We start from the raw sequence: 13331 nt of genomic DNA, 5'->3' as shown, positions 1-13331 counted from the left end.
AAACACACGCATGGCCAGGTTAACGGTGTATCACGGAGGCTGAACGCTCTCAGGCCCCAAGCCAAAATAAAAAATAAAAAAAGCAATTATTCGCAACTGGCCGACAGCTGCGAATTGGCGCGAAACAGGTTTTTGGCGGGAACAATGACGTCATGTCATGTGGTTTGGCTCTTTGATTTGGATGAGCAAAAAAATAATGAGAGTATGGTTCGATTTTACGGCAGTTTGTTAGTGTTCGGGTAAGTAATGTTTTATTGATTTTTGTTAAGTGAAAATATTTATGGAATAAATAATGTCATGAATGTTTCGCGGACTTTTATTGCAACTCAAAACAATACAAGAATACGATAAAAAGTTACCAAATACTCAGTGGCGTCGTCTACCGGGGGTTAAATGTTCATAAGGATGATGGAATATGTAAGTATGAATTATGGGTACATGTTAATATCTCACAGGGGCCAGCTAGCTGTGAAAAACCCCATCCTTTGGGGACGATGTTGTCAGATATTGCCTTCGTATACTGCGCATTTTCTTGGTATAGTATGACTAGCTTTGTGCATACAAGTTTTTATACATACGTAACTCGGCTGCCATAGAGACGTTAAATACGCTTCTGGGTAAGTATTAAAAAAAAAATGCTAGCGTCTTATTTTTAGTGTCTCAAATTAGATAAATAATGAAATTTATAACCGCATGAGTAGACATGATCATTATAACTATAACAATACTTACATCATAAACGCATTGTTCTGTGAACTTCACAGTTCATCATTAATACAGAAGTGATGGTCGTTAATGGTGTCAACTTTAACGTAATGGTAAAGTTAATTAGCCCCTTAATTCACACATTATGTTCTTTAAACAATAGAAGTACTTGCCACCCGAACTATATGTTAAACACCCTAACTATAAGTTAAGATACGAGTGCTACAATTCCAAATATTAATCCCCTTTGCTTTAGACATCGGTTTTACCGCATACTACTTGTAGATACTATTATATTGTCTATTCAGTGCGTATACGGTGTAGGTCACAGATATACATATCTGTGGTGTAGGTACCTAAGCGCTAATTTTGGCGTCATTTCAGTCCATCATTCTTGAAGTAAGTATACAGGATGGAAAGTTGAGATGGGGCAGCAAGGGCAGCTACTAGATCCCTTGCTGCTGCGCGAAAATGCTCTTAGGAGACCTTTACTAACTTTTTGAGTGATGACAATCGACATTCACAGATTTTTGATAAAATGTACAGGCAGCGAGAAAATCAACAGATTTGACTTTTTTTTTAATGCCAATCGGTCCCATTTCTATCAAGGATTGAAACACTCTTTGAGGCCAACTAAGGTAAGAGTACTAGAACACTCACAAATCAAAGAATACTTTTTCCATACAGTTCGTTCGTACTATTTGCAAAGTGAAACTATAGCTATATGAATCCTTTATGCTTAAAGAAAATTAAACAGTATGTAGACAACTAAAAACTTATAATTATAACTAAAGTTAGTATCTCAACCCAGTATTGCTACCCCATCTCAACTTTACACCGTGTATTTGTCACATACAAAGGGGCTGTTTCACCACCCATTGACTAATTTTAATTGACGGATAAATGTGATGCCGTGCTCGTCTATTTGAATGAACAAGGTGTATAATTAGTGATATTATGAATTCTGATGATTATGAGTTTCGATCGTTAGTATTAAAAAAAATATGAAGTGATCGTTATGATGTTTAATGGTATGAGAAACATTTTCGGACTTCCAATAATACGACTTAAAAAGTAATGTGAAAAATCACCACCACCACCACACTATACCGACACGTTTCGAACTCAACCAGAGCTCATCTTCAGAGCAACACAACCGTACACTAGTAGTCTAACATCTGGTAGCATGGTGTACGGTTGTGTTGCTCTGAATATGAGCTCTGGTCGAGTTCGAAACGCGTCAGTGTTGCATGGAAAGCGTAGGTAATTGTTATAGTTCATTGATATGGACCTGCGCAAAGTAGCGCCTGATTCAATAAATTAGTGAATACTGGTTAATGGTGCTCCTTGGAAGGTTCTAAATATGTCCAGCAGTGAACTGCAATAATGATAACGATGATAATAAAGATTATGAGTCGGTAAACATATCAAAACAAAACCGTCGCTTAAAATGCGAAACCAAGTACACAACAGATCATTTCCTGTGATCAATGTCATTACAATTTTTTGTCAAAGTGCTATGCTTTACGACTTATTAATTTGACTTTTGTCTTCGCTTGATTTTTAAAAGCTTTTATTTCAGCTGTTCCGTTGTCTGTCTGTCTGTAAATGTTTCTTTCTTTCTTTCTTTCTTTCTTTGTAATCAAATCTGGTAAGTTAAATAAATTTAAACAACTTCCAGTAGTCAGATTGACTTGAAATTTGGTATAGGTACTTATGTACCACTATGTTGTGACAATACAATAATCTGGTAGTGGCATCCTGGTAGTCTGGCCTGAATCGTCTCCACAGGACGGAACTCTTCAACGGTTAATGGCATCGACTTGAAATTTGGTATGCAAATGTAGTTTGGGTGACCATACCAGTGCAGTCAACAAAAAGTATATTCAGCAAAAAAGCTTGTATTAAAAATGTTTTTTTTTACCAAAAACTTATTATAGTTAAACTCAAAAGACATAAACGCGCTTTGAACTTGACTATACATATTTATTACGAGTGTACGTAGGTACTATTTGGTAACACTTAATCACAAAGCAATAACTTACACTACGTAGTAAATTTAAAGCGAACTATATATATATGTATAAAGAAAAGAGCTAAACGGCGCAATCTATCAGTTTCTTCACTCCCGTGAAACTTTATATGACAAAAAACTGATATGATGAAATGATAGCAATCCCAAACACTGTCACGCCGTCTTATTTTACGACTAGCCCGTGAAATGTATCAAATGATTGAGAAGTCATTGTACTTATCACGAGTAGGTAGGTAGGCAATGGCAAACGTGTTTCGCCTCATCGATACCTCGAGCCGGCTTACCTGAGAGTCAGTCCGGACATGGTTCAGATTATTCACCACCAAACCGTTGTCTGCTGCCATCGGATCCATCGTAAAAGCATTATCCACTCACAGTTACAGAAACAATACACATCTCCTTGATATAACACACGTTTCGGAGTCAACTTTCAAACTATTCTTCCGTGTTGCAACACAAGCGGCACGAGCTAGTCACTTTAAAACTCCTAGACATAGAAAACAGTTAATAATTACTGACAACACTGCCTCTCCAGTAAGGCTTCTTTGGCTTACTTTAAACAAATGAGTTGCACCGCGCTCAATCGATAAACCGCATAAGCAATGAAATTACGGACACTAATATTAACAAACGAAACTTTAACTTAAGCTACAATTTGGTCCGGAGACGTCTGGCCGGCCCAAAGGACGCCTGGCGGCGAAAAGTTTTAACCGTGCGTGATTTCTGGGCGCTTTCAAAACCAAATGGTCATATAAACTATCAATCTTTGCATACCAGTGTGGTGCGGTGAAACGGACTGTCTCGTTTGGTTACGTTTCGCAGTGTGGGGGAAAGGGACAGCGTAAAGGCAGGTACTCCGTACCGAAGTGGACGAACAGTATCTACAGGTTTTGCTCTCCCACTATAAGGAGGCATGGCGCGGACTCTGAGCTTGAAAGTTGTTGTTGAAAAAAACATAACAAGCGCTGCATAGTCGCTCGGCCGGCTCCTAGCTAGACACCGGCGGTTTTTTACGCGGTCCGTTGGTCCATCGAGATAAGGCTTTTAGATGGTCATCGCCATGAATCATCTGCGATCGATCGAGACCATCAAAAGCATCTCTAATGATTCAATATTGGCTATTACGCCTACGTCTTAACTTCAATGGCAGCCATTTTCACAAATATTTTGCCAGCACAATTACAATGGACTTAAACCGCCGGCCGGCTGATAATTAACATTAAGTTTTGGTAAAATTGACAAAGCATCATTAGATTGGGATTGTCTAAGTATCGTAAAAGGAAGTTTATTTCTCCATAGTGCTGTAACTAGTCAGACGATCGTGGAAATGATCAATCCAATCGATAAATCAAACCGGTCCCAATGCATCTCTGGTGAAGGCCGCGAGAATTTTAACCTCTACATGGGACACTCCTGCGCAGGGATCCACGCACACAGGCGCAGTCACCTGCGTATACACTGTAAACGTACACAGCTCTCGAGAACTGTCAGCTAAACGCACACAATGTTGAATCCGGGATTATTTTTACCTGGACTCGTTGAAATGGCACCAATAATTGACTTTTTTTGTGAACATGCCATTACTATAACTACGAGTACAAAACAAACAGTGCATAATTAACGAGTTTATGGACTGGACAGGTGTGGACATGTTTTTGATGAAAAGAATGTTATTGTTATTGATGGTGTTAAACAAAAGTCACTTTAGGTTTATCATTAAAAATAATCGTATTGCTTTTATGATTTTTAAACCAAGGGTCATGCTCAAAGTCAAAGTCATTTATTCGCACGTCGTCGTTCTCCTGTTAACTATTTTGCGTCTTTATCTTAATTAATGAGCCTTAAAAATGTACACAGGACAGGAATGTGGTACGCGAATAAATTAAATTAACATACAGTTTAAATTAAACGAAAAACGAATGTTAACTATTTCATATTCATAGCATCACAAAACTGAAGAAGGTAGTTTACTACCTATAAAATATGAATTCTATTTAAGAAATGTAAACTTTTTGCTAATCAACATTTCGATAGAGTTAATGGCGATCACAAGGTGACTTAAAATTAAAAAGGTTGACAAACGTCACATTTTAATGCAAAATGTCATGAACCGGCAGCAAATAATTTTCATCGTAACAGTATCCGCGATTGCTTCCTGTATTGGCACCATATGGGACAACGGCGGAAAAACTCGATGGCCGTAAAGGTATTTCATGCAGATGACCTAATTTTTTGGGGACAAAGTTTTGTAGCCCCGATACTAAAGACAGGGACCTCAGGGAAAAAAATGCTGTGCACGAAATCTGTCCTTCGCATCAAACTATCAGTTTTAAGGACTACTAAAGTAATTGATAAAGCGGCGTAGTAATTGATATAGTTGCAATTTTTTTTACATATCAGTCAATTTCAGGCACAAGAACGTGGTCAAAAATCCATGAACAAAAGCACTTTACCAGCTCCAATTTATCTGACTAATTTAAATTAAATCTTTATCTTTCAGGCCCCATAACTCTCCAGCCAACAAAACACCTCATACAATGGCATCCACCACAGCAAAGGGCGCATTTATCCACCGCGCCACCAACAAAACAATAAATTTACCGAAAAACCAAACACTCCTTTAAAATGATGCGTCAATAAGTCACAATAGGTACATAAATAGGTCAACCCCACACAATACCAGTCAATCCAAAATGAACAACGGAATCAAGCCAACTCGCCTCTGGCACTTCACCGGGATAAAACACTTCATGAAGATGATTAAAGACCGGGAAAATGCCGTAACAAATGGCCATACACCTAAGAACAGAAAAGACTTGTGGACTCTAATAGGAACATCACTGCTGTGTGCGGCCGGCCTTTCATACTCAGTTGGTTTGTTTAGTCCTGAGGTACCCGAACAGAAGACATGCCAACCGCCCCCGAAGAAGAAATGTGCCACTTCAAAAACCCAGGATCCGTGTCCGCCTGAAGAGCCAGAGGTTATGCCTCGCTGCCCTGTCCACAATCCTGAACCCAAGAAGAAGTAAATCAGAAATAAGAATCAGTAATTAAACACATACTTCAAAGCAATAAGTTACTTTTATTAGACTCCAATTTATCTCTATGATAGAGGGTATTTACTTCTAGCTACTTGAAGAAAATTGTACTATTTAGGGACTGTTTCACCATTGCATCCATTGATAAGTGTTAACTGACGGTTAAATGTGATTCCGTCTCCGTCTATTCGAACAAAACAAATAGAGACGGCATCACATTTAACCGTCAGTTAACACTAATCAATGGATGGTGAAACAGCCCCTAATGTTTTAGACGGTCGCGGTACTAATTTTATGATTTAAATTCGGGTTTTGTTCCGCGTACCTTGGTCTTGGTCTTGATGGTTGGTTGGGTTGGTGGTCTTGCCTCGTCTCGTGATCATGGCGCATGCAACTGTGCCGAAATATCCAGCTTCTCTAAAGCCAAGGTACGCGGAACAAAACCCGAATTTAAATCATAAAATTGTACTATTGTATAAATTCATAGAAACAGAGAGCATCTGTTCAGATTCTAGCAGAAGCGGATGAGCGATTTCGTTACGGCGCTCAAAATGACCTACTCTCGACTACTGCCAAGGTAAAAAGAGAGTATTTAGATCATTTTTGAGCACCATAACCGCTCATCCACTTTTGCTACTGACTACTTATTTCTGACAAAGTTACCTATATTCAACGTAGGTTTACTAAAATAATAACGTTAAAAATTAGTAAAATAAAGACGTTACTAAAATTAAATAAAGGAGCCGTGGTAGCCGAGTGCTTTGAACTATGGCCTCGTGAGTTTTTCGGAATTCATGTCTGAACTTAAATTTGAAATTTGTCTCGACCAAAACTTCGTGAAGAAATCACACACAACTGCGGAGCAATTCAATAGTGTGTGAAGGTTGAAGGTTCTCGTCTGCCCCTGTTCCACCTATCCTTACCAGGCTATCTCCACTGGTAGGGATATATGGATTTTTCTCCACATGTCCCCACTGGTAGAGATAGGTGGAAAAAATATCCATATATCCCTACTAACCATCCCCCCTGGTAGGGATATATGGACTTATTTTCCATTATTCCCACTAGGTGACGGCACCAGTCATGGACGAGAAACAGTAATGGAAGATTTTTTCCGTTAACCCAATATTAAGAAACGGACGCTATTTTTTCTAAAACTAATAACACTTATGTACAGATAACTGATGATCATAACTAGTAAAGTTCATGAATGGTGAGCTAAAAGGCATTGAATCCTTGCTGTGGCCGTCTTATCTATTCCCTATTACATCCGTCCCCCTGTTAGATATAATATCTTTCTACTAATCTGCACTGGTCTCTTGTGGGAAGTACAGCTCATGAAGAACTTTGTTTACACTTTACTCATTATGCTAATTACGCTACGCGGGCTACGCGCGGCATAAAACATGATTTCAGAATAATAAAAACCGGCCAAGAGCGTGTCGGACACGCCCAAGATAGGGTTCCGTAGCGTGAAAGTATTTATTAAGCGTTACCTTTTCATAGTTTTTGCATATTTTTTGGACAAACGGTTTAAAAGATAAGGGGGGCGGGACACAATTTCTGTTACTTTGGGAGCGATTATTTCCGGAAATCTTCACTTCATCAAAAAATTTTGTGAGAAACCTTACTATCTTTTCAAAAGAGCTGTCGAACTATGTGCGCGTTGATGCGAGTTAATTTTTTTATTTTATTTTCCAATTTCTGTTACGCGTATGAAGTGCCCGAGTTTTTGTAATTTAACTACAAAACTAAATAGCGGTTTTGACAAGACATCTGTACTCCGAATTTCATTGATATACATCTTGTAGTTTTCGAGTAAAATGCCTGTGATATACGGACGGACGGACGGACGGACAGACAGACAGACAGACGGACTTGACGAAACTATAAGGGTTCCGTTTTTGCCATTTTGGGTCCAGAACCCTAAAAAGGTTAGAGCGCAAAATTGTCAAACCCAAATAAAAACCAAAATAAAATGTCTTTGAATATCCAGACAGATATCACCTTTTTGACAGATTTTTGGCTGACATCAAAAGACATTGAGAAACATTTTTATTTCGCTAATAATTTCAAGTGGTTTAAGGCAAATGGAATACTTAATAAGAAGACGGAACTGTGGAAATGGATAAAAAGGAACAGTTAAAACTTATTTGTGTGGCAATGTCGATGGCTACTGGTATGGCATGGTCGTTTGGGATGTTCCATAGACCTTCACCACCACACAGACCCACAGTCCCAACACATCGGAAAACAGAGGAACTGCCTCTTCGGACACAATCTAAAGACAACCGGAACGACGGAGGAACGATATCTTCAACGACAGCCTCACAACATGACAATATCAGCTAAGTTTTAAAGGGCTGAAATAGACTTGGTTTTGAGAATGACTGTGTAAGTGTCCGTTCGGATTTTTTTAGAATAAAGTCACAAACACGGAAGATTAGTTTTAAATTTTTTACACCTGTACCTATTATTAGTAATTTTAAGCCAAATTGTGCTTTATAAGGTGGAGCTAATAGAAATAAATAAAGGAATATGTTGGCAGCGATTGCCCAGGATCCTGAGATATTGACAAGAGAGCTTGCACATGCCGAAATCGAAGAATTGCTTATTCAAAAGCAATTGAAACATTTCGATGTTACAGGTAGCTAGAGCACCTTTTAACACCGAAGTATTTGATGTCTGCCAATCGTTTTTCCTTTACAATATTTCTATTTTCAGAAGTGTAATTGAAGATTTTTTTATTTCAATTATTAGTGTTTGTTTTAGCTCTACTTACTGTTATTAAATATTATAATTTGTAATTACGACCTTGGTTATTACGTTTTTTATTGCTTTATTTTGACCATGCACCGTCTATTTTAGATAAATAGTTTAGTCTACTATGACAAAATTCAAACAATTTTGACTACTAATTTCCAATAATAGAGCTAAAGAAAAACAAACAAACATGTCATAAAGGTATAGAAAGAAGCATGGCACGTCCAGTAAACGTAATGCGTACTTACGGCACAAAAACCCGTAAGGACATTATTGTCATTCGACAAACATCAATAAAGACAAATAAAAGTATTTTCTATGATAAGGTTCCAAGGTGTCCAAGAAATCAAATTGACCGGTTGACTGTACCTAAAAATAGGCAAGTGGGAGTAATTTTGCTGATTGTGTTTGACTTGGCCACAGGTGACAAAGTAGATTCACACACAGATCACTTGAACAAAAATTGAAACTTTTATTAATTAAATAAAAGCGATTTGCAAACTTCCCAAAACGAACATTTAATCCTTATCGGCAACGGGGACATCGTGAAATGTATAAATGCATTGACGCCTGTAGCTCTAACATATGGCGATAAGAATATCACTGGACCTGGTACAGAACGCTATTAGTCACCCATTTTCCCCCTATTTTATGTAGCTATCCACAAGTTAAATGATGATGATGATGGTCCACAAGTTAAGTCAATAATTTGCTTTTCTGTACTTTATACTTTTTTTTAACATTAGAAAGAAGGTAAGCGACCATGACGTGTCTTTTTATTGAAAAACACTTGAAAAATAAGTCATAGCAAATATGTAACAATTAACAAGGAAATTAATGATAAGGGCACGTATTTGAATATCGAAATTTAAAATATCTAAGGTTAAAACGTCGGCGGTCAAAATATCGAAAATCAGAATGTAGAACGATCATAAGGTCGAAATTCAAAATGTCGAAAGTATAAATTATCGAACGGTACAACTATGGAATGCTAAAATTTCGAAAATCCTAATATCAACGGATAAAATATTGAAAATTGAAATTTCGAACGATTCTAAGGTCGAAATTCTAAATATCGAATGTCTATAATACCGAAGGATACAAGATTACTGATACGAAATTTAACTTTGGAACTCGCTCGGCTCGTGATTATTTTGGCCACAGTTGAACCTAACACACTCCTCCTCGCTACGCACGTCGTCGCACCTAAACTTTTCGGTTGAATGAATCAGACTTCAGTTTTAAATTCTCAATAGGTACTAAGTATTCTAATCTAATAATTAGGTGCGACGACGAACGAGCGCAGCGAGGAGGAGCGGTTAGGTTCAATCGTGACCAAAACAAGCACGAGCCGAGCGAGCGAAGCGAGCGTGCAGCGGTAGCGGCCGGCGAGTGCCAGAATCGAGCTCTATGCATTTTTCTTGATATTAAGATACTTCGCTATTTCAATTTTCGATATTTTAATATTTGCTTTTTTGACGGTTGATATTTTGTGTTTCGATATTAACATACATCGATCATTCGGTTGTAGATATTTTTAACTTTCGATATTTTAGCCGTTCGATATTTGGGTTTTAGGAATTCCAGACGTCGATATAATGATAGTAGATTATTTTGATCATTCGATGTTTTGATTTTTTAAATTTCGATATTCAAATACGTGCCCTTTATATTCTTTTGGTATCAGTAATAGTACTGTTTTTATAAAAACGTTTTTCAATCAAAAGACTCGTCAAGATTGTTTACCTTATTACACATTTTGCCTTAGGAAACTCAAAAGGTCATGAATTTTTTATGAAACTGATGTCAATAGTTAACCTAAAACATGTACAATAGTTAAAATCAAAACCAATAGCTGATGTATGTATGTATGTAAACGCTTTATTGTACAAAATAAGTAAACAAACACAAACATATAGATAGAGCTCATAAAATGTACACACGACTCTATCTTCGAGAGAATAGATCCTCAGATCTTGCGTAAGATGTTATAAGCGTTGAAATTTGATACAGTTTATAGTAGGAGTAAATGGGGCTGGTGCGAGTCGGCGGCGGTGTGTGGACACCCGGAACAGACAGCCCACCACATGGTACTGGAATGACCGATTATTAAGTTCGATGGGCACATAGATGACCTCAAGAAGCTGCCAGAGAAAGCCGTGGAATATTTTAAGAAATCTAGATTTAAGTTTTAATTCTTAGTTTTCATTTGTATTTGTAAGCTGTGTAAGCTTTGCAGCACACGCATCCCATAATATAAATAAATCATCATTTTGCAGCCATCTGAACGCACATGTGCGTTTGCGGTAACCTGAAGAAATCTTGTGTTTGACAACTGGTAGCGAATGGGTTAAAAGAAAAGTACAGACTAATTGTTTTTTTTTTTTGGGTAAAGTAACAGCAATCCTGCTCGACAAGACGAAAATTTTAAAATATTTTGTCTATTTTGTAAATAAAATAGATCATTTTTTGTGCTATTAACTTATGCTTGCTCTTTATCTATGAGATGTTATAACAGGGATGGATGGCATAAATAAGTTAGTCAATCAACTGAATTGCTGGGAATTCAAATTTATCTGTCTGAACACAAAATATACCAAATATTATAATACTTACTATCTGTTGCCCGCGGCTCCGTCCGCCTAGTTTTCGTTTATCGCTATCCCGCGGGAACTATGCAATTTTTCCGGATAAAAGCTATCCTATGTCCTTCCCCGGGACTCGAAATATCTCTATACCAAAGTTCATGTAAATCAGTTCAGCGGTTTAGACGTGATTAAGTAACAAACATCTTCACTAACTTTCACATTTATAATGATTAAGTAGGATAGGATAATAGGACGAAATGTATTTTTACTAATATGGCTTTGTCCATTGAGAGACAATTTTTCAAGTGTGGAGTCTTAAATAGTTTAATTTTTTTTGGATTGTTTGGTAAAAACATCTAAACAGTGAAATATAACAAGTAAATTGCAGATGAACGTTTACTTGTAGATTCTCTTTATTGTAGTATCGTAGTATCTATGTAGGATGTTTCATGGTTTTGGAAAATGATCTATGCTTGCAATGCACCTAAAATCGTGGAACCTCTTTCTAGAATATAACAGGCTGCTTACACCCATAGATTATTTAAAAGTAAAAAGAAAAACAACAAAAAAAAGAAAAATGTAGCGAAAAATATTATATTATATAATAAAATTTAGGTTATTTTAACCTAATTTAAATAAGATATTCGCGATGGGTAGAGGAAGAAAGTTGTTGTTTGACGTGATGGTGTTCTCTGTTTCATTCTATGTTTCTTACACCCTGATGTCTTACTCGATTGAAAGGTTTCGAAGCAAAAGTCTATTATTAGAAGACCTCGAGAAGGAGGTGAAAACTTAGCATATTTTTTTTTCCTAGGTAAGTGCAGTTCGTTCTCAAAAATACAACTAAATACGTGGTATTACTAGTTAGTAGTGGCGGATTCGCACTGTCTCGTTCATCCACCATTGCTTCACATATTTCGCTTGGTTTCTAAAATATTTTTATCGAAAATCAGCAAAACACTAGGTTACTAGGATCCTATTAGACACTGGCAAATCCAACCTCTGAGGATACAGTAAAAGAAACTGAATAATGGACTGCCGTTCCTGCATCTTTGATTGCCGTGTAGTAACTGCGACTTCTTTTCTTTACACAAACAGTAAAAACCAGTGTACTGTAGCTTTTTGGTTCAGTGATCTTTGACTGTAGTAAAGTTGTTCTCAAGAACCTTAATGGTAAAGGTGAAAAATGATAGAGACTCCATGTTTTGCTTAAAATAAATTAAAAGTAATTAGATACACTTTAATAAAATAAAACTTACTTTCTCTCGTTTCCTTCTTTTCCTGCCAGGATAAGTGTTCAATGGAGGTGGCGGTGGTATGTGGTAGAAGTAAGGTGGTGCGTACAAGACATCCTCGAGACCAGCGATGGGCGTTGCCCGCGACGGAGCCAGCGATCGCACGGTGCCGTACATACTCCGATTTCGTCCCTGACTATACATATTCGTAGCACTAACACTGGCTGATCATCTATCAACCATGCACCCGAAACGTCCTCGAATTTAAAAGTAAAAAAGCGCGCGCGAACTTCCAAAATGGCGCCTCATTTCGCAAACTACTCAAATGTAGAACTATTTTTTTTAATAAAAATAAGCCTTTGAGTTTTGGGCTGGCCACAAGGTTTCTAATAGACAAATATTTAATGAATATTTTTATTAGACCCTCTTTTGGTTTAACATGATACGAGCGGGCGGTCTGGTTAGGAGCTGTACTGAAATGCACATCCTCTCCACATTGAGATACAATCACGCGCTGTTCATTTAATTATCATAGTTTATCTGCTTTTTCCAATAGGCTACGTGGAGCGAGACGTATCGGCATTGCTGCGTTTGAAAATGGGTGAAAAACATGCGCACACGCATTACTACGCGCCAATACACATGAGTGATTTTAAAAAGTTTGTCATTGCATTTTGTCGCTTGCACCGGAGGATGCAGCCATCATTGTTGTCATCGGATTGACAGTGGAATACCGACCCAAATAAAATAATTTCAGATATAATTATTTTTTATTGCTACTGCTGTGTCCGAAGTCATTAATGCTGCCGTTTATCATATTAAATGATACGGGTAAGTCACGTCTTAAATCGAGTTTAGCTCGACATGTTTCGAGTTAAATTCGTATCCGTTCTTGCTAAGAGCAACGCGACTCGGCGGCTGTCGCAACACGCGCACCGCGCGCCACCGCTCTGCACTGCACGCGCGA

The 13331-nt window shown here is 37.6% G+C and overlaps 1 protein-coding gene and 1 long non-coding RNA gene across 5 annotated transcripts in view; one reads left to right on the top strand and one right to left on the bottom strand.

Moving 5' to 3' along the window:
* LOC141439124 (tight junction protein 1-like) overlaps positions 1 to 13331 on the bottom strand; it is a 72363-nt gene that overhangs the window by 50665 nt on the left and 8367 nt on the right. Inside the window, exon 1 of one of the 4 annotated variants that reach the window (XM_074103269.1) lies at positions 12389 to 12788. The exons of 2 other annotated variants lie outside the window; for them this stretch is intronic. In XM_074103269.1, the coding sequence (XP_073959370.1) occupies positions 12389 to 12568 (180 nt within the window). In that variant the 5' untranslated portion in view covers positions 12569 to 12788. Of the gene's footprint in view, positions 1 to 3024; positions 3489 to 12388; positions 12789 to 13331 lie in introns of those variants that run through there. One more of the 4 variants, XM_074103270.1, reaches the window with a different exon arrangement.
* Positions 11684 to 13127, top strand: LOC141439128 (uncharacterized). The gene is made up of 3 exons (XR_012452560.1): positions 11684 to 11943; positions 12418 to 12530; positions 12921 to 13127. It is a non-coding gene; the product is annotated as an uncharacterized lncRNA (long non-coding RNA).

Source organism: Choristoneura fumiferana, chromosome 20, assembly GCF_025370935.1.
Source record: "Choristoneura fumiferana chromosome 20, NRCan_CFum_1, whole genome shotgun sequence".
Lineage (NCBI taxonomy): Eukaryota > Metazoa > Arthropoda > Insecta > Lepidoptera > Tortricidae > Choristoneura > Choristoneura fumiferana.
The sequence above is the reverse complement of the archived record's forward strand: the minus strand, read 5'-3'. Positions and strand labels throughout refer to the sequence as shown.